This window comes from Pan paniscus, chromosome 16, assembly GCF_029289425.2.
Source record: "Pan paniscus chromosome 16, NHGRI_mPanPan1-v2.0_pri, whole genome shotgun sequence".
NCBI lineage: Eukaryota > Metazoa > Chordata > Mammalia > Primates > Hominidae > Pan > Pan paniscus.
Window position 1 is genome coordinate 41629020 of NC_073265.2, and position 21488 is coordinate 41650507.

At 37.9% G+C, this 21488-nt stretch overlaps 1 protein-coding gene across 3 annotated transcripts in view; it reads right to left on the minus strand.

Annotated features, from left to right (window-relative positions):
• Nucleotides 1–21488, minus strand: part of MYO5A (myosin VA) — a 223767-nt gene that overhangs the window by 87307 nt on the left and 114972 nt on the right. For all 3 annotated transcript variants that reach the window (XM_055098616.2, XM_055098617.2, XM_063596646.1), the window contains exons 6-11: nucleotides 17413–17556; nucleotides 15139–15220; nucleotides 14372–14479; nucleotides 12370–12476; nucleotides 4319–4584; nucleotides 3433–3514 (exon numbers count right to left, since the gene is read on the minus strand). In XM_055098616.2, the coding sequence (XP_054954591.2) occupies nucleotides 3433–3514; nucleotides 4319–4584; nucleotides 12370–12476; nucleotides 14372–14479; nucleotides 15139–15220; nucleotides 17413–17556 (789 nt within the window). The remainder of the gene's footprint in view (nucleotides 1–3432; nucleotides 3515–4318; nucleotides 4585–12369; nucleotides 12477–14371; nucleotides 14480–15138; nucleotides 15221–17412; nucleotides 17557–21488) is intronic.

A 21488-nucleotide genomic window follows, 5' to 3' on the forward strand; every position in this document is an offset into this window, starting at 1 on the left:
GAAAATAACGTGAACTATAAGAGCAAGAGTCCTCATCTAGTTTGGACACAGGCTGGTCAGGGGAGGCTTCCCTGAGGAGGGCTGTGTGATCTAGTCTCTAAAGATGAATGGCAGCCAACCTAGTCCGGGTGGGAAGGGCAATCCAATCACTGCCACAGCTCCTGTTTCAGGCTGCTGCCCAGCCACTGCCCAGCCAATGCAGCTGACACCACCACTTCTAGTCTCTACAGATGCTAATGACTGCTACTCATTCTTGGGGAGTTTCTGCCTTCCTTTACTTATCTCTTTTGTCTCCTTTGGTTCTTTCACAAATCTTGCTATTTTTGTGGGAAGAAAAGACTTTTGTGGTGATGATCAAATGACCCATATTTTCTAGGACCCCACGCCCTGTGAAACTTATGTGCCACAAGATTTCCAATGCATACTCTCCTCATGTGTCTGGAACTTTCCCACTGTATTCTGTACTTATTGTAATGCCACTCTTGGCTCATTTGCAGTGTTTTTTTTTTTTTCTTTTCTTTTCTTTTTGAGACAGAGTCTTGCTCTGTCACCCAGGCTGGAGTGCAGTGGCACGGTCTGGGCTCACTGCAACCTCCACCTCCCGGGTTCAAGCGATTCTCCTGATTCAGCCTCCTGAGTAGCCGGGACTACAGGCGTGTGCCACCACGCCCGGCTAAATTTTTATATTTTTAGTGGAGACGGGGTTTCACCGTGTTAGCCAGGACGGTCTCGATCTCCTGACCTCATGATCTGCCTGCCTCGGCCTCCCAAAGTGCCGGAATTACAGGCGTGAGCCACCGCGCCTGGCCTCATTTGCAGTGTTTACAGTCTAACGAGCTATTATAAGCTTTAACAAAAAACAGTCATCCATATGAATATTTATGTCATGCTAACAAGAAAGCAAATTTCTTCTGTTCTTTTGATTAATGAGAAGGCAAATAGGGCACCATATGTCAGCAGGACACCCTGACTGATGGTAAGAGTATCTTCCAAAACAATGTGCTCTGTTTTTAAAAATTTCATTAATTTATATGTAGTCTCAATATTGACAATAGAAACACTGCTCTAGACATTAAATAGAGCATATTACTCACACACATCTCCATGTCTAGTTTGGAAAAGCTCCTGGGGTCTTTAAAATTTGGGATGCTCAACTGTCAAAGAATATGGGCATGAAGTTCAATATGGCAAGAGATTCTTGGTCAATATAGTAATGCCTTCAAACACTAAGCATGCCAACCACGGGGTTTCTCATGCTGACTGCCCCCACCTACATCCCCAGATCAGGTAACAGCCCTATGCAATCAAGTTATTTATACTGTGAGACCCCACGTTCCTAATCACAGCTGACTAAACCAGTGTGGGTACATGAGGGCAGTCTCCTGCTAGAGACCTCTGATGAAAAAATGAACAGTGTTAATCAGATTCTCTCTCTCAGGTATTTGAACTGGGAAACAAGAAAATAATGAGGCAATTAGTAGTGGGAGTTGAAACTGAAAGAAGCCAAAATGAATGGGAGATAAGCAAGTTAAGAGGACGAGAAGAGCATTCCAACCACTGCTGGGTTCACAGGAAGTTTAAAGTGAGTGAGAAAGGAGAAAGCTTGAGGTGGAGAAGATGTATACAGACTAGAAGGAAAGAATCTGACATTGGATAGGAAGAGGGGGCAGAGCAGTTGTGCAGAATCGAAGATGCAGAATGTAAGGGGGTATGTGAAGAGAGAAGGAGAAACAGGTGGATAGAGACAGACAGCAGGAAAGAGGAAGAGACGCAAGAGACCAAAACACACATGCAGACAGGAGGCCCCTGAAAAACAGACAAACTAGCCAGTTCCTAAAGAGGCTGGCATTGCTTCCTTACATTCCAGTCACTCTGTGTGGAAACACAATGGGAAAGAGTGGAAGGCTGTGGCATTAACTAAAGTATTAAGAAACTCAGGAACACCTTGAGAAACAATAATGCTCAGTTTAGTTTCTGATAAGTTTTTATTAATGTTCTTTATGCAGAGATGCAAATCATATTAGTAGTCATCTTATTATGGAAATAGTCATAAGCCTAAAGTTTTAAGATCACTTCTACATTATTTCACTGTGGTAAGAAGCTTAATTTGCTAAACAAAGATGGTTCAAGTTTTTTCAAAGTATATGGAATATTTAATCAAGCAGTCTAAAAGGTTTTATAATGACAAGTAGCAATTCCTTGTCCCATCTCTCCCCAACCCCAGTCTCGCTCCCTGGAGGCAACCATTTTTAATTCCCTTAGGTATTTCTTCTGATATTTACCTACATATTTCTAAAGAGTATGCTTATCAACTACCTTCTGATTTATCACTATGAAACACCTACTGATTTCATTATGACACAAACAAGGCTAAATTCACATACACCACCTCCTTCCCGCTCTTTCACTATTCTCCCTATATTACTATTTTTAGATCCTCTTTTGTTTTTTAACCAAATTTGTAACTTGCAGTGTCTTTAAACATCTGGTTTTTGTGCATCAACTACAAACCATACCACTTGACCTCTCTCTTTACAAGATGAGGATTTATTAACGGTGTCTTTCCTGCCCTTGAGCTCTATCTTCTAATTCCTATGGGCATCTCATTTTAATATCCTCTTTCATCAACACTAAGAATCACTCCCACTCTTGCACTCAGAACTGTACCTGGCACATTATGGACCCTTTACATATTCCAACTCATTTAATCCATAAAACCACACACAGAAGGTACTATTATTATCTCCATTTTACAGATGAGGAAGCTAAGGCCCAGGGAGGTCAACTAACTTGCCCAAGGTCTCCTAGATAACTGACACAGGGTAGGATTCCAACTCACACAGTTCACCTCTGGGCTCTGTGTCCTTCACTATTACAATCTGCTGCCCCTGATTTTTAAGCATCTCTGAATCTCCCAAAACCACAATACTCCTCTAAGATATTTAATATTACTACTTCACGAGAGCCACTCAAAATATTCACATTGCCATTGTCCCAGTGAATGTCCCAGACTGCTGAAAAGAGAATATGTAAAATTCTGCTTTTTAGTTCTGACATCTTGCTAATATAGTAAGTAAGCATTAAGATGGTCATAATTCCACATACAATAAACTTCAAAATAACAAACTGAAAGATATCCTTGGGCTTAAAGCTTCATACTCCCAAGCAATTACCTAACACACTGCCTGCTTCTCTCAATCTATTTGTCCCAAATTTTCGTTATTATCAGACTGCAATCCAAGGATAACCTTGAATACCACCTGGCCCATAAAACATTTTTCTAATGTTGTACCATTCATTAATCGTCAGTTCTAAGTTCCATATAATAATTTTAATTCACAACTTCATTCCAGGGATAAGCTTTTAAACAAAGACTAGGAATTCAAGAGAATAATTTATAGCAGAGTATTATTCAAGGAAGAACATTCTTACCATATTGAATTGTTGCTGTAGTTTTTCATTTGCATAATTTATGCAAAACTGTTCAAAACTATTTATCTCAAATGTTTCAAATCTGTAACCACAAAAACAATATGAAAAGGGGAGAAAAGGAACAAAAAGCTTTTTAAAAATATTCAAAATATACACATTAGGAAGAAAGAAGTGGGACATTCCCCAACATTGTAAAACTTTCTTTCCATATCAGTGAAAATAAAGATTTCTAAGTCAGTAACAAGGAATATGTACCCAGCAGATGAGCATCAGCCATGCAGCAGAGAGGTTTTTTTTGTTTTTTTTTTCCAAAGGCCCCAGCATGCAGAGGTGTTCAACACTACGAGTTTTTGAGGGCTCATTCACCCCCAAGTGGGGAACATCAGAATTATAATAAAGCCATTGCTCTTGTCAATATACTGACTCACGGTGTTACACACATATAGGAGGGAAATAGGAACAGAGATCCTACAGGTTCTTTTGAAAAAGAGAACCAGAGAATGAAAAATTAAGTATGAAGCAGGCACAAATATGAAGGAAGGATTTTAACAGCTAAAGACAGGTACCCAAATAAGGCAAACTAGCAAATAAAATTAGATTTTTAGAATTTCAGTGATAATTTACCACATGAGCATCTGAAAACCAATTAAGTCTATGCACTAGCTAAGTAAATTAGCTCTGGATGTGAACTATTTTTTTTTTGTTTTAGTTAAATTTTAAGCAACACGCAATTGCATCACCATCATCAAGGTATTCTTGAATTGTCATAGGCAAAGTTTCCCTTCTCTTTACCAGTAGGAAACAGAATCAAATGCCCACTTAGAGTTACGAGATAAGTTCTAGAAAGAAATGTTCTCTGGCAGACCAATTAGCCAAATATACTCACCCGTAAATGTCTAGCACACCAATAAAAGAGTGCTGTTTGACAGCAGAATGGAGAGCCTGATTGACATTATCTACAATCCAGTTAAAGAGCTTGGCATAGATGTGCTTGGCCAAAGCATCGCGGGCATTCGTGGCCTGCAGCTTGGAGATGGGCTTGATGTATGTCTCTGTGGCAGTAGCCAGCTTCCGATGGCAGAGCCAGTGACACATCTCCTCATAGTCCACACCCATGAGGTCACAGAAGATGCAGAGAGGTTCATGCTTGGGCTGCCAAAAGATAATGAGTTATTTCCTATGACCAGATAAATCAAGTAAGAATCTCTCGGAAAATGTTAACAAAGAGTTAACAAATAAAATTCAGCAATTTCTTTGTTATAACAAACACCAAGATCACTCAAAGTTGATTAGTGATAATAATCACATTCATCCATTAAACTGGCATCTAGGCAGCATTTTGCAATCTCTTCTGGGGCTCACTTCAAAAATTCCCTCTTCCTTTGACTCTTCATAGTATTTGTTTGTATCTCTCTTAAAGCATCTTCATTCATTCAATCAAAAAATCAGTCAGCTAGTCAACAATTATTTACTGAGTGCTACTATGCACCAGAAAACAAAAACAAACATGGTCCCTGCCCTCCTAGAACTTATAGTCACTCGGGGAAATGGGTATTAATCAAATGATTGCTCCCTAAAATGAAAAATACCACAAAGACCAAGGACACTATGCTGAGTCCATGTGAGAGGAATATGTTCTATTTTGGAAGCAGGAGACAGTTGCCTTGAGAAAAGGAAGGTGCTAACTGGGTGAAAGGAGGAGAAAAGGATTTTCCAAGCCAAGGAAACAGCTGGCAAAAACATTCTGTGGTGGGAAGGAAATCATCAATAGGAAGGATTGAAGCTGAATGAGGGAGAAAATGTGAGTTGAAATCACAGAAACAGACAGAGGCTATACCCCAGCTGGTCTTTATCCTTGAAGCAATGGTAGGCCACTGAAGGATTGTAAGCAGGTAACTTGATAGTTATTTGTGTGACTTTTTATATTAGAATGACTTCCATGATTTACATATCCCTGTACCCCCTAGAATATCTTCCATGAGACTTGCATGAGTAGATGTTTGATAAATACTTGTCTAATTTAATCCATGTTAGTACATTATATTTTTCAACATCTTCAATCACATGTATCAGTCAAATCTGACATTCCTGGGGCATAGGGAGGGTGAACATTGTCTCTGGTGGATAACTGAGGAAATAGGACCCAAGAGAACAAATAGCTTGTCAAAAATCAGCTGGCAATTGATGTCAGAGTTGGCATTAGAACCTGGGTCTCCTTGACACCTTCATCTCTAGACTCTTCACACTCAAGCACCCCTTCCTTCTTTCATCCCCCTTTCTCCCAAGTAATCACTTTAGATACAAATCAGCACCACTGCCTGCTCAACTCCCTTAAATAAGCAGCCATATATATGTATGTATTTAGAATTCGGCATCATTTAAAAGTGGGTCAGGCTGGGCGTGGTGGCTCACGCCTGTAATCCCAGCACTTCGGGAGGCTAAGGCAGGAGGATCACCTGAGGTCAGGAGTTTGAGACCAGCCTGGCCAACATGGTGAAACCCTGTCTCTACCAAAAATACAAAAATTAGCTGCTTGTAGTGGCAGACACCTGTAATCCCAGCTACTGGGGAGGCTGAGGCAAGAGAATTGCTTGAACCTGGGAGGTGGAGGTTGCAGTGAGCTGAGATAGTCCCACTGCACTCCAGCCTGGACAACAGAGCGAGACTCCATCTCAATTTTCTTAAAATTAAAAAAAAAAAAAGGTGAGTCAGCACTCTGTAAACATATTCTACTTGAATGTTGTTACCTTATTGTTCTATTACATTAAGATTGTTAACTGTTTGGTTTAAATTCTCCACAGCTTTACTCATTTTTGGACTTCACTTATCAATAATTAAGAGAAGTCAATAATCTCCCACTCTGATAGCAAATTTGTCTCTTCTTGAGGTTTCTGTTGATTTTTGCTATATATCTTTCGAGGCTATGTCATTAAGTATATAGAAGTTTAGCACTATTTCATATTCCTAGTGAATAAAATCTGTTCTCTTCAGAGATGAGATTTCATTCTGTTGCCCAGGCTAGAGTGTGGTGGTACAATCATATCTCACTGTAGCCTCAAACTCCTGGACTCAAGAGATCCTCCTGCCTCAGTCTCCTAGGATTACAGGCACACACCATGCACAGTGAATAAAATCTTTATCATTGCAAAGTCACTTTATTTCCCTCTAGCACTGCTTTTGGCCTCAAAGTCTATTTTGTTCAATACGTGCACAGTGTTGCCAGTTTTGTCCTAGCTAGCATGTCTTTTCTAAACTTTTTTTTTCAAACTTTCTGTATCTCTATATTTTAGGAATGCTTCTTTTAAAAGTATATACCTGAAACTTTTTTTTTCTTTTTTTGACTTGTATTTTAGAATCAGGGGGCACATGTGCAGCTTTGTGCACATGTACACAATAAAGGAATATTGTGTGATGCTGAGATTTGGAGTATGAATGAATCCATCACCTAGGTAGTGTGCATAGCTGCCAATCGGTAGTTTTTTTCAACCATTACCCTCTCTTGTATTCCCCTGTGTCTATTGTTCCCATTTATGACCATGTGCACCCAACGTTTAGCTCCCACTTATAAGTGAGAATATGTTGTATTTGGTTTTCTGTTTTTGCATAACTTAGGATAATGTTTTCTAGCTGCATCCATGTTGCTGCAAAGGGCATGATTTCATTCTTTTTTATGACTGGGTAGTATTCCATGGTTATATCTGAATTTTTTTAACCAGTCTAACAATCTAAATCTTTTAGCTGGAGCACTTAGTCCATTTTTAATTATTTCTATCTTATTTTGTTCTTTTGGTTGTCCTACTTTTCAACATTTGTTTTTCTCCCTCTTTCTTGCTATATTTTGATTTTTTTCAATCCATTTTCCTCTCTACTAGTTTGAAAGGTTTACTTTGTTACTATTTTGTTTTATAATTAACATAATGTAATTAAGTAACACTAACTCCAAACATCCCATTCCAATTTATCCTCTGTTATCCAATACTTTAGTTCTACCTTTTGTGTGAGGGGGCAGGGTAGGGGACTGGAGATTCATTTTATATTTTAAACTTTTTATCTAATTTTAGACTAACAGAAAAGTTGCAAGAATAGTACAAAAAATTCCCTTCACTCAGATTCCCTAAATATTAACATTTTACCACATTCCCTTTGTTGGCCTAACAGTGCTCTCTACAAAAAATAATTAATTTTTATGGTCCAGGATTCAATCCAGGATCATGCATTGAATTTAGTTATCATGTTTCATTAGTCTCCTTTAACATGAACAGTTCTTCATTCTTCTTTGTCTTTTGTGACCTTGACTTTTTGAAGACTCCTTCAGTTTGGGTCTCTATGATGTTACCTCATGATTAGATTTGGGCAGAAATACCAGAGAAGTGGTGTTGCACTCTGCTCAGTGTGTCATATCCAAAGCTATGTGATATTGATTGGTCTAAATATTGGTACTATCAATTGTGATCACTTGGTTAAGGGAATGTCTGCCAGGTTTCTTGACTGTAATGATAACTATCTTTCCCTTTGTAATTAATACATGTCTTGTGGGAATTCTATCTTTTACCAGATCAATATACTATTATTATTCTAATTAATCAAATTTTATCTACATTTGCCCACATTTTGCTAACTTCTTAGTTCATTTCTTCTTGCATCTTAGATCTTCTAACTGGGATCACTTTCCTTCTGCCTAAACTATATCCTTTAATATTTAATATTTCCTTTAGTGAGGGCTCACTGGCAACAGCAGATTCTCATAAGCTTTTTTTTTTTTTGAGACAGTCTTGCTCTATCCTCCAGGCTGGAGTGCAGTGGCGCGATCTTGGCTCACTGTAACCTCCACCACCCAGGTTCAAGCACTTCTCATGCCTCAGCCTCCCATGTAGCTGGGATTATAGGCATATGCATGATGTCCAGCTAATTTTTGTATCTTTAGTAGACAGAGGGTTTTGCCATGTTGGCCAGGCTAGTCTCAAACTCTTAGCCTCAGGTGATCCACCCGCCTCAGCCTCCCAAAGTGCTGGGACTACAGGTGTGAGCTACCACGCCTGGCCTCTCATAAGTTTTTAATTGTCTGAAAATGCTTCCAATTTCAATTCATTCTAGAAAGATATTTTAACTGGATATATAATTCTAACTTAATAGTTTCCACTCTAAGCACACTGAAGATATTATTCCACTGTGTTCTGGCTTTTATAGCTGCAGCTGGGAAGTGAGCTATCAGATTAATTGCTATTTCTTCAAGGGCAGTCTCTTAATCTCTCTGTTTTAAGTTTCCTCTGTCTTTGATATCATTATGATGTTCTTAGGAATAGATTTCTTTTTATTTATCCTAACTGGGATTTTCTGGACTTTCTGAATATGTGGGTTAGTCATTTTCACAAGTTCTTAAAATTTTTTAGTAATGATCTCTTGGTATATTATGTCTGCTTCATTCTCTCTCTTCTCTCCTTTATGAATTTTCATTAGATTAAAATTAGACATTATTACTCTATCCTTCTTCTCTCTTAACTACTGTTTCAAGTGCTCTGTCTTTGGGTCCTATCTTGCATTTTGGACAATTTCTTCACATCTACCTTCTAGCTTATCAATTTTCTCTTCAGTTGTGCCAAATCTGCTGTTTATTAATTTTGGCATTCTTAGCAGGTATGACTCTGCTATCTGTCGTTTCTCCTAGCTCCTTCTATTTTGTTTCATTGGGGGACTTGTGATTTTTGACTGTGAGTCAATATTTCTTGTACCTTTTCTGATGGGACTCCACTGAGGCCTAGACTGAAGGTGGGTCCTCCAAAGTAGATTTGCAGTTGCTTCTGTCAGGCACCTAGGCCACTACCAGCCCAGGATCAATTTAAGCTATATTTTCTGTATGTAGTTTTTTGAGACCTTCCAGGAACTATGAAATCAGTCTGGGAATGAATATGTGTGAGAGTCAGTTTGTTGTTATAAATTTTTAGGGAGCTAGTTTTCTGCCTCTACTTGGCACCGAAGTGTGGGTCAGGTTAAGTTTTCTTTATACTCTTGGAGTGGGTGGTGGGCAAATTGATTACTAGCTCCCCACTTAGGGTCTCAGCTTTAGGCAGGAGTCTTTGTGTTCCCCTGTTTATATGGGTCCTGTGTCTTTGCCTTCTGTAGCTCACTTGGCTATGAAACCCAAAGCTCAAGGTCACTGGGTTCAGCAAATGCCTTCAAGGTGGGGCAGAACTATCAAATAGAGATGTCTTACCAGTAACTTTTAAAGCTCATTTAAGGCCAGGCGCAGTGGCTCATGCCTGTAATCCCAGCACTTTAGGAGGCCAAGGCAGGCAGATCACCTGAGGTCAGGAGTTCGAGATCAGCCTGGCCAACATGGTGAAACCCTGTCTCTACTAAAAATACAAAAATTAGCCAGACACAGTGGCACACACCTGTAATCCCAGCTACTCAGGAGGCTGAGGCTGGAGAATAGCTTGAACCCGGGAGGTGGAGGTTGCAGTGAGCCAAGATCGCATCACTGCACTCCAGACCAGGCGACAGAGCAAGACTCCGTCTCAAAAAGAAAAAAACAAAAAAACAAAAAACAAAACAAAACAAAACAAAAACTAACTTAATCTCCACCTACCCCAAATAGTGAAATTGTAGTACTTATAGCTATCATCAAATCAACAAAGTTGACAAGCACCGGTTAGAAAATAAAAATCATAGAATTACAAGAACTGGATGGAAGGAACTTCTGGACATTATAAGTACTATTTCTCCAAGATGATATTAATAACTTCCAGACATCTCAAATAGGAAAACAGTACACAAATTTTAGGTAAGACTCATAGTGAAGTGATATACGTGACATAACATTAGTCATGACTTTCTTGATTAGGAGAAGCTTGACATTTGGGGAAAGGTCACAAGGGCAAAGAGGAAAGATGGTGATGCAGAAATCAGAGTTCTTTTTAAAAAATCCAGTTTGTATACCAACATTCAGAGTAGTGTTATTCATAACAGCCAAAAGGTGAAACAACTCAAATATCCATCAATCAACCAGTGGATAAACAAAATATGGTATCTCCATATAATGGACTATTATTCAGCTGTAAAAAAGAATAAAGTATTGACACGTGCTACAACATGGATGGATTTTGAAAGAAGCCAGTCACGAAAAACCACATATTATATGATTCCATTTATATGAAATGTCCAGAACAGGCAAATCTATAGAGGCAGAAAACAGATTTATGGTTGCTTAGGGGTAGGGAAATAGACACATAGGTAACAATAAGTAAAGGGTACTGGGTTTCTTTTTGAGGTCATGGAAATATTTTAAACTGACTGTGGTGATGGTTGCACATATCTGTGAATATACTAAAAGCCACTTAATGGTACACTTTAAATGAGTATGATATATGAATTATATCTCAACAAAGCTCTTTTTTAAAAGACTAGCAATGTTTCATTAGAAGAAATCAGGGTTTAAATTAGAATCATCATTTTGCCTTTTACAAAACCACCATTAGGAAAAGAGGCTGGGGGAGGGGAGGAGGAATCATGCATCTAAAATTAGGACCCATGGCTTAGGAAAATTATACCTCAAATATTCATAAAGAAAATCATGAGGATCAAGCTTTCTGTAAACCAAACTGTCTGCCCATCTAGCTCTTGGCCCTTGGACTAATAAATAAGTTACAGGGCTGGATGTGGTGGCTCACACCTCACACCTATAATCCCAGCACTTTGGGAGGCCAAGGTGGGCGGATCATCTGAGGTCACGAGTTCAAGAGCAGCCTGGCCAACATGGCAAAACCCCATCTCTACTAAAAATACAAAATTAGCTGGGCATGGTGGTGTACACCTGTGGTCCCAGCTACTCAGGAGGCTGAGGCAGAAGAATCGCCTGAACCCAGGAGGTGGAGGTTGCAGTGAGCCGAGATTGCATGCCTTTGCACTCCAGCCTGGGCGACAAGAGTGAAACTCCGTCTCAAAAAAATAAATAAATAAAAAGTTATGGAACAAGTCTTCTCTTTAAAGCATAAAGTCATTTATTTTATATTATATCATGTCTCACACATCTAATATAGTATCAAAGTACTATATCCAGAAAAGACAAGAAATAGATTCTTTTCTTACAGGAGTAGAGAATCTGTTTTTACACAAGAGGCTATAGATCCAGAGAAAAAAGGCAACTAAGTGAGTTGAATAAACACCATTTAAATTAAGGCCTTAATTAAGAATACCACAATGAATAGCATGGCTCTATCCACAAGGACTTCAAATCCTAGTGGGTAAAGGCAAGCAGGAGAGACCTTTATAGAACAATGTGATTTGAGCTACAATAAAGGAAAGCAGAAGGGTGAGTGTGTATCTAAGAAGAGATGCTAGAGATCTGCCTGTGAGAAGTGAGTAAGAGCTGGCTAGGGAAGAAGAGCAATGTACGTACCCCAGCAGGCAGAATCTGAGCAAAGCCAGGAGAGAGAAACAGCCTGGCATGGAAATGGCTGGATGTAGAGTGTGAGAAGCAATGAGAAAGAAGCTCAATAGGAAGTCAGGGGTCAGTCATGAAGGCCCTTTCATGTCATATCATGCCAAGTAAGGTGTTGGGTCTGCTTCTGAAGGCAGTGGGGAGTCCTGAAACATTTCAGTAAGGGCATGATATGATCCCTAATAGCTTTAACTTCCATGAGTTTCTGATCTTGTGGGGCCACATCTGCATTATAGTCACTAATCTCATCTATCCAACCCTCTCTCTTTCTCTCTCTCTCTCTGTCACACACACACACACACAATCACTATGCACCAGAGATTAGAATCCATATTTCTTTATTCTCAGTTTGAGATTCTCCTTTGGATAACATATGTCTTTGATAATTATATTTCTGATAATATTGATAGAGAGACTTAAACTATATTGCTTCTTTAAACAATCTACAAATCTAAAACATAATTCAACTGCCATCCCACTAAAGCTTATTCTGAACTTACAGGTATTGTGCAGCTGTCTGCATCTCGGGATGTAAATCCAACATTGCCTAAGTGAAGGATGCCAGCAAGTATTCGGAAAATTCCCATTTGATGAGATTCACTAATTCCTGAAACAAGAGAGTGAATGAACAAGTGATTAATTTCAGAATAGAAACTAAACAATTACAGCAGACAATTTTAAGCCTATTGTTAATTCCTGAATATTGCCAGATGTTGTGCATATTATAATGTGTCATAGCTAACAACACTTTCATCTTCGTTGACATTAACACATTAGGCAGTTTAGCATCATGAATGGATAACATGGCTGCTGACTGTGGCTGATCTGGCTTGAGACCTGGCTCTGCTATGGACCTATCATCTCAAATGGACAGGTAGCTTCAGTATTCTATGCTTCCATTTTCTCATTTGAGATATGAAAATAATAGTGACTACTTCAAAGTATGTGAAGATTAAATGAGATTAAATGTACATAGCATACTTAATACACGACATGACACACAGTAAGTGCTAAACAAATTGTTGTCATCATTGTCACACACTGGCTTTAAAATTAATAGTATTACCATTTCTATTACCATTTATCTCTGCTCCAGATACAGCCCAATAAAGCTGTTACTTCTTAAGGCTGTTTAAAAAGTAATTATTTAATTACTTCTTTAAACTACAGACCAAGTATAAGTCAAAGAGACACCAAGATTAGAAGCGTTTAGGCTGGTGCTATATCCCAGCCTAATGAGTATGCGTCCAAATACAGCATCAGAGCAGAACTTGAAGGATAAGGCAGGATGAGAAAGCTGGACAGCTTTCAGCTTTTATCAGATCTGGCTTCATTTTTAAATAACATAAGAATCTCCAGAAAATTAGCTATAATTACATGCAAATAGAAGCAGTGAAATTATTTCCAAATATGTAATCTTAGAAAGGGTAATTCAGTAATGACCCTATAATTAATGTTTTTTACCATCTCCTGCATTATGGCTTTTTCTTTTTTGTTTTTTTGACACACAGTCTCACTCTGTCACCCAGGCTGGAGTGCAGTGGTGTGATCTCAACTCAATGCAAACTTTGTGTGGCTTTTTCAAATTCACAAATTTACTATTTACAAACAGATTTAGCATGAGAAGAAATGCAGTGATTTTCAAACTTTTAATATGCATATGAATCACCAATAGATTTTGATAAAATGCAGATTATGTTTCAGTAGGTCTGAGAAGGGATTTGAGATTCTGCATTTCTAGCAATGGTCCTGGTCCACACTGTAATTAGCAGTGCTTTTAAATGAAGTTAACTCACCTGAGGGTACTACTCAAAATGCCATCATATGATTTTAGAGTTACCTATATTCTGAGGTTTTTTTTTTCTTTAAGTTGTAGATGACAAGTTCTAAAGATTAATTTATTCACATGAAGGCCCAACATTTTTTAAATCCCAGAAACAAGATAGTGACATCTGAGCTGCTTCAGAAATGTTGGAACAGAAAAAAAATGCTGGAATAAACTACATGTAATGGAATATTCTGTCATGATGCCAACTCAGCCACATTTCCCAGCCACAGAAAGATCCCCAAAACCAAACAAATAAACCAATAGCTCCTACAAAATGCCAGCTTGTAGAGGAGCCCATTTCACTTAGCTTCAGGTTTCAGATTTTGTAAAAATTTAAGCAAAGAATTACAAGTAGCCCTCCCCTGATGCCCCAAATATCTATTTTGAACAGTTTTATTGAAGGCTAATTTGCATACCATAAAATTCACCCATTCAATGATTTTTAGTAAATTTACAAAGTTGCACAACCATTACTACAATCTAATTCTAGAACAGTTCCATCATCCCAAAAAGAAATCTCCTGTCCATTTGCTGTCTAAATGTGTTCTATGTGGAATATTAAATCTTCTAGCAATACTTGCCACTTAATAAAAAGTCAAGCCAATATTCTAAACAAAGGTTGCTTGAGTAAAAAAGCTATTCCTCATAAGAGCTCAAGAATAAAGTGACATTACCTAGCAAAGTGCAGGCCTGCCTAGTATGTGCCATCTCCTTTGCATCATCCACTCCTTCAATCACAGGACTGCCTCCTTGTTTTGTGTAATTAAAGTTATCTGCATTTCCTGTAATGAAGAAAAATAAAAATTTTCTGGTTTATGAAAAAGCCTTGCCTTCTACCCTTATGTCCACTCTGAATCAGAGGTGGTGATAGCACAGTTGAGTATACAGCATCTAGAGTTTGACTGCCTGTGTTTTCAATTGTATTTTAATAAAAAATTAAAAATTCAATAAAATTTAATTAAATAAATGGGGTAAAATATTTATAGTTTATTTATGTTAATTGGTAAAATAAATAGTCCTTTCCTAAAGGTTTTATTCCAATCTACACACTAGAATAATTTCCTCAAATCCTTTACTCCCCTCATAAGAAACCCTACTGGCTTCTAACAAATCAACTCCTTTAATTTTTTTTTTCCTTTAATCAAAGCAAATATCAAACACATACAAAAGTAGAGAGACTAATAGAATGAGCCCCTAGGTACTCATTACTCATCTTAAACAGCCATCTAAAATCACCTCCAGGCCAATCCTGTTCCATTTATACAGCCACTTACTCCTCCTCTACCCCCATGGGTTATTTTGAAGCCAAGGGCTGACTTTTTATCATATTATCCACAAGTATTCCAACATGAGATAAGCTCCTTTTTAACAAGTAAATTTAGGAACTTGGAAATTAACAGAAAACAATACCAGAACAATAAATTTAATGCCATATTCATACCTAATCGTAGCATTTTAAATTCAGGTAACTTTGCTGAGGCACAAAGCTGATAGAAGATATGATAGTTTCTCTCCTCTTCTGCCTTCGAAATAAGAAGAGTTTTCAATTACAGCATTTTAATCTAAAATTCAGGGAATTCTATCATAAAATAAGATTTTAATATTTAATTATCTCAGTTGGTTAAATAAATTATACTTTCCTATATTTCCTAATACTTATTTCTGATTATTAAATCTTATGATTTATAGTCTATATGCATATGTATGAGTATGTGTGTGTTGCTCAAATTCAACATAAAGTATCGGATAGTAATGCTTTCTGAACTAGTGAACAGCTTGATATATGTCCACAATCATAAGATAATCAGTGCTTTTGGGGGAAACTAAAATCATTTTTTTTTGCAATACTCAATACTATTTTCTAATGGTACCTCTTAGATTCACAGTCTTCCAAATGCTTTGAAAAAAGAATAATCCCATTCTTGCCATATTGTAGACTGGACCATCTACTGTGGTTATTTGTAGGAAAGTCACAAATGTACATCTTCTATATCATTTTAGTTTATACATTTTAAATCAATAACTGTTTTATAAAATAGAAAATAAATCACATATAAATTCTAAGATAATTTTTCAGTATTTCCTGAGAGTCTTTTCCACACATATATCTAAAAAATACAGTTGCAATAATATTGTTCATACACCTAATAGTTTATCACTATATCCTTCATTTTTACAGTATACTCAGTTGGCTAATGAATCGTATTAATAAGGCCAAGGTCAGGTTTGATGCCCACAGGGGGCTGATGTCTGGAAAAGAAAACCTATTATAGGGACAGAAGCCACTGAACAAATTACCAATATACCAATGACCACAAGCATGATTAAACAGGAGACCAGGTGGTTCAGCATACAGAAACTAAAAAAGCCTGTGAGTCTGCAGAAATGCTTAGGTCCTCTTTGTACATAAAGGACAATACAAGTATGCCTTTTCTGATTGTGTGACTCATTTTGACAAGCCAAACATCCTTGACATTCTATATCACTGGAGACTGGGAAACTGCTAGAAATGGTTCAGTGTCTCTAAACAAGACAATAAGGATTGGGCTTTACCATTTTGTATCAAGCACTACTAGCCTTTGGTCATGTACTGACCAAGGACCATCTTTCCTCCCTGCTTACTCACTTACCTATCAATCAAACCTCTACTATTTGAACTCTAATATTTGAATCTTCCCTTAGATCTACCTCTGTTTCACCCATTCTTTCTTCTGGTTATCAAAGTAGACACTTTTCAAAAAAACCTATAGAAATAGCCATCAGCATAGTAACACTGTTCTGTATGTACCTAGATATTAAATATAATACTTCATTTGTAATGCCTTACTATGCAAATCAAGTATTATATTTTAGGTGGCCACAAATCAGGCACAGCCCCAAAGTCAAAGCCAGAGCAACTTCAGACTGCTCAAATTCTCAGACACTTTCAAACCTATGACAGACCTGGGCTATGGAAATTGTGGACACTGTTACATGGCAGTGTCAAGGGTATTTGAACCTCAATGCAGTGGGCATGCAGTTGAGGCTAATGAAACCCAAATCTCACAGCATGAGGCAAGCAGTAGGTCTACAGAACTGACAGTGTGTGATAAACCCATACCTATAAATATATAAATGTATGCCTGCTAGTGATGGAAATATATAGTATCTCCCATATCTCCCACTTACCAATCAAAAGGGACCAAGAGCATACATGTGGATGTAAGCCCTACAGAGATGCATCAACTGTTTTTTTGATAGTAGTTCACAATTGGGTTGTGAAGATTTTTTTTTAACCCTCACTATTCTATCTAAACAATAATATATTCTGAAAGAGGAGAAGAAGGAAGGAAAGAGGACAAGATAATTTTTTTTCTTGCACTGAGTTCAAACTGTAACTTATTGAGAGCATGGAACAATGCCTTCCCTATCATTTGGAAATATGAGAGACAAGACTAAACCAATAGCACCTGTTCTCAACTAAGCTTTCCCGCAAGCACCTGTAGGAAAAAGTCAAACCTAAAAGTGACCAGTCCCAAAGACTATTAGCATTTAAGTGGTACTCCCTTGCCTCTAACAGGCACCATTTTACAGGCTTCAGTCCAAGTGTGGTTGGAGGTAATATTGTCATAATATGCTCAAGAGTATCTTGAAATAAAATGCATACCAGCAAGCATGGACTCAACAATTATACAGCAATCTAACACAAGTACATATGTGTATATGGCTGGCTTACCTGGAATACCACTCTGGATTTCTCTAAAAGATAAGTTCTCATATTGGCACCAATGATTCGATATCTCTTATCAAAACCAATCTCAATATACTTCCCAAAACGGCTGCTATTATCATTCCTGGTTGTTTTAGCATTTCCAATGGACTAAAAAGCAAGGGAGAAAATAAGATTTTAGAAGTGTAATTCATAACATGACATTTACAGAATCTTCTCAGAGAGAGAAAAGATGGAGTAGAACACAGGTCCTTAAAATTGATTTTTTTTTTTTTTTTTTGAGACAGAGTCTTGCTCTGTCACTAGGCTGGAGTGCAGTGGCACAATCTCAGCTCACTGCAACCTCCGCCTCCCAGGTTCAAGTGATTCTCCTGCCTCAGCCTCTGGGATTACAGGCACATGCCACCACGCCCAGCTAATTTTTGTATTTTTAGCAGAGACAGGGTTTCACCATGTTGGCCAGGCTAGTCTCGAGCTCCTGACCTTGTGATCCACCCACCTCGGCCTCCCAAAGTGCTGGGATTACAGGCGTGAGCCACCACACCTGGCCAAAACTGATTCTTTTAAGAACAGAACCACTTTTGCCACTGCAGGCACAGGTGTATGCTTTGCTCACTGCACAATCACACAGATATATACTAATAGTTCTTATTTGTCTTGTTATTCTCACAAAAATGATTTTCAGAAACAGCAGACCTGAATTCAGAGGTTAGAATATTTTCATAACACCTTTTGGGTTATCTGAACATTCATGCCAGCAAAGAAAGAGAACAAACGAGGATGGGAGCTGCCAAGGCATAGGCTTTGTTAGGTAAGCTTCAGGTTTTTATTTTTTTCCAAAAAACTTCACCTGCTTTACATAAATAAGATGGTTAAGACCAATGAATATTTCCTGGAAATGCTGCTCTGGTGTTCAGGGTCTCTTTAGCCTGATGTTTCTATCACCTTATCCTGTGGCAACAAAGGTCCAGTTAGACTATTTATTAGCAGAGTATTAGTATTACCCACTCAATTTAAAGGTCATTTTCAGAACCAGAAAAAGTAAAATTTGGCTTTGGATTTTGATAGTTAAATCTAGCTTACAAAATATCTGCTACAGAATGCAGAGAATATAACTTGCTGCTAAATGTTTTATATAACCTTAAAAATTTTAATGACATATGTCTTTCTGATTTAGGTAACTCACTTCTATAAATTTTTTTAAGGCAAAGCAAAAAAAAAAAACATGTAGTTAGAAAACAAAGTGTTTACATAATGCATATATTAAATGTTTAATAAGCAAATTTCATAAAAAATTAATATCTTTCACTTGTGTAAAGCCTATGTCAGGATTAGTAAATTGAAACCACAGCAGACAGAAAGATGTGAAAATACAATGTAGTTTTAAGAGTGACACAAATGTAAGTAATGAAAACAATAGTAACATAGCCATACAAGTCAACACATTAGATTCTTTGATCAATCACAGAAAATATATTTTCACTTTCTGAAATAGAGTGTAGATATCCTATTTTGTTTTGGCAGTGAGGACACTGCTATATTTTAGATTAACATTTTAAATGCTTTTCTAGAAAAATAAGAATAAGAATATCTTCCTGGCAAAATTACAGAAGGATCTAATGTAGCCTCAGATAATTTATCTATTCATTTACTCAGATGTTACCCCTCTTGATATTACAAAACACCACAGCAAAAAGTCTGTATATGGTCTCACTATTTTATTTAGAAAAGCAGATTAATTATAAATGCAGACTTTTCTCTCAACACAATATATTCTTCCGAAGAGCAAATGAAAGATTACATGTAGTAGAAGTAGCAGCAGCTACTCAATAAACACTCAATAAATATTAGTAACTGTCCTAAGCACTTTCCTGCCAGTAACTAAGCAAGTGGAGGAAGGGTGGGCCACAGCTTCTCCTCCTTCCTCAACTCTTACCCCACCTTCCACATATCATCTCTCCCCATCTACTCAGACTGGGCGTCAGAGTGACCCACCTGCCGAAACACCACCACACTGTGAGAAGAGGCAGGGATTGGCTAGAATTGAAGCAGATCCTTTTGTTTTCAAATAAAATGTATTTAAACATAGACAAACAATGGTAAAAAGAACAAATGAATTAGAAGCCCGAAGACCTATCAGACCAGGCCCTATTATCAACTTGTCATTATTTAATCTCTTTGAGGAGCATTAGTATCCTCAAATGTAAATTGACTAGGATAGTGGAGCTCTAGGGTTCTTTTTAAAAAATAAAATTATTTGATTCTAAGTTCTGAAACTGATAGGGAAAGAAATTTCTATACATAAACAGTATCTTTTGTCCACTCCCTCAATTGTTGCCTCTGCCATATAAGCACTGTATTCACAAGAGACTCCCTAATACTATATGCACTTTAATCAGCAAGAAGCCACTAAAGGAAAAAATAAATTTTGTGATCTTGGTAATCTTGGTTTTACTATTTTAATGTAATGATGCATGAGTCACTCTTTACTAAATGGAGATGAAAATCTTCAATTATGGTTATTGCAATTAAAAAAGAACAACTGGCTGGGTGCGGTGGCTCATGCCTGTAATCCCAGCACTTTGGGAGGCCAAGGCGGGTGGATCACCTGAGGTCAAGAGTTCAAGACCAGCCTGACCAACACGGTGAAACCCCATCTCTATTTAAAATACGACAGTAGCTGAGCGTGGTGGCATGTGCCTGTAATCCCAGCTACTCGGGAGGCTGAGGCAGGAGAATCGCTTGAATCCAGGAGGTGGAGGCTGCAGTGAGCTGAGATCATGCCATTGCACTGCAGCCTGGACAACAAGAGCGAAACTCTGTCTCAAAAAAAAAAAAAAAAAAAAAATTAAGATCCAGGCCTGGTAGAGTGGCTCACACCCATAATCCCAGCACTTTGGGAAGCTGAGGCAGGAGGATTGCTTGAGCCCAGTAGTTCATTTGAGATCAGCCTGGGACAGGCCGAGACAGAGCAAGACCCTGTCTCTTAAAAAAAAAAAAAGTTTCAGTGTGCTATTCCCATCTTATGATGAAAATTTCCAGGAAAAAATGAAAACATGAAATGGAGCAAATAGAATAATTATCTGTACATCATTCACATTTTGCAAAAGAAGCCTATGTTGAGAATGAGGAGCTTCCTTTTTAAAGAATAATGTCCATATCTCTTTAGACCCTGGATTGTAATGTTAACCATGTAGGATGCTCATTATCCTATGAGGAGTTTCAGCAGATCACTGGAGACGCCGATATGCCTTTCCTGACATCTCAGCAAAGGGCTCTGATATAAGGACATAGTATTGAAGCGATTTAAAGCTACAAATTTTTCAGACTACATACTCAATATTTTACCTATGTTTTCTTCCAGCAACTGATCTTCAGCTCCATATCACATTTCCAACTTTCAAATTGAGATGCCCTTTTTTGTAGTTATTGAAAATTAGTTGAACTCTTTACCAAATTTTTCTTAATCCAAATTCTTATAGATGAACAATTTCAAATTATTTAGACAGACTAAATAATAGAGAAGGAAGCAGGTGAGCATAGCTGATCCCTTTATCTTTTATGTTCATCCCAGCAAGCAGGGCATATTCTTTATAATTGCATATTGTAAGTATTATCTTTGACTGCTGTGGTTTGGATATAACGTGTCCCCACCAAAATTTATGTTGAAATTTGATCCCCAATGTGAAGGTGCTGGGAGGTGGGGTCTAGTAGGAGGTGTTTTGGTCATGGGGACAAATCTAGAGTGAAAGCCTTGGTAAAGTTCTCCTGTAGTGAGTTCTCCCTCTGTGAGACTGGATTAGTTCTCTCGGGACTGGATTCATTTCCACTGGAGTGGGTTGTTATGAAGTCGGGAGGCCCTCAGGTTTCCCGTTTGTGTGTGTCCACTTGCCCTGTGACATTCTCTGCCATGTTATGCAGCACACCGGCCCTCACCAGAAGCCTAGCAGATGCCAGAGCCATGCTTACTGTACAGCCCACAGAACCATGAGCTAAATAAATCTCTTTATAAATTACCCAGCCTCAGGTATTCTGAGGCTATAGTTATAGCAACACTAAATGGACTAAGACAGTAGCTATTC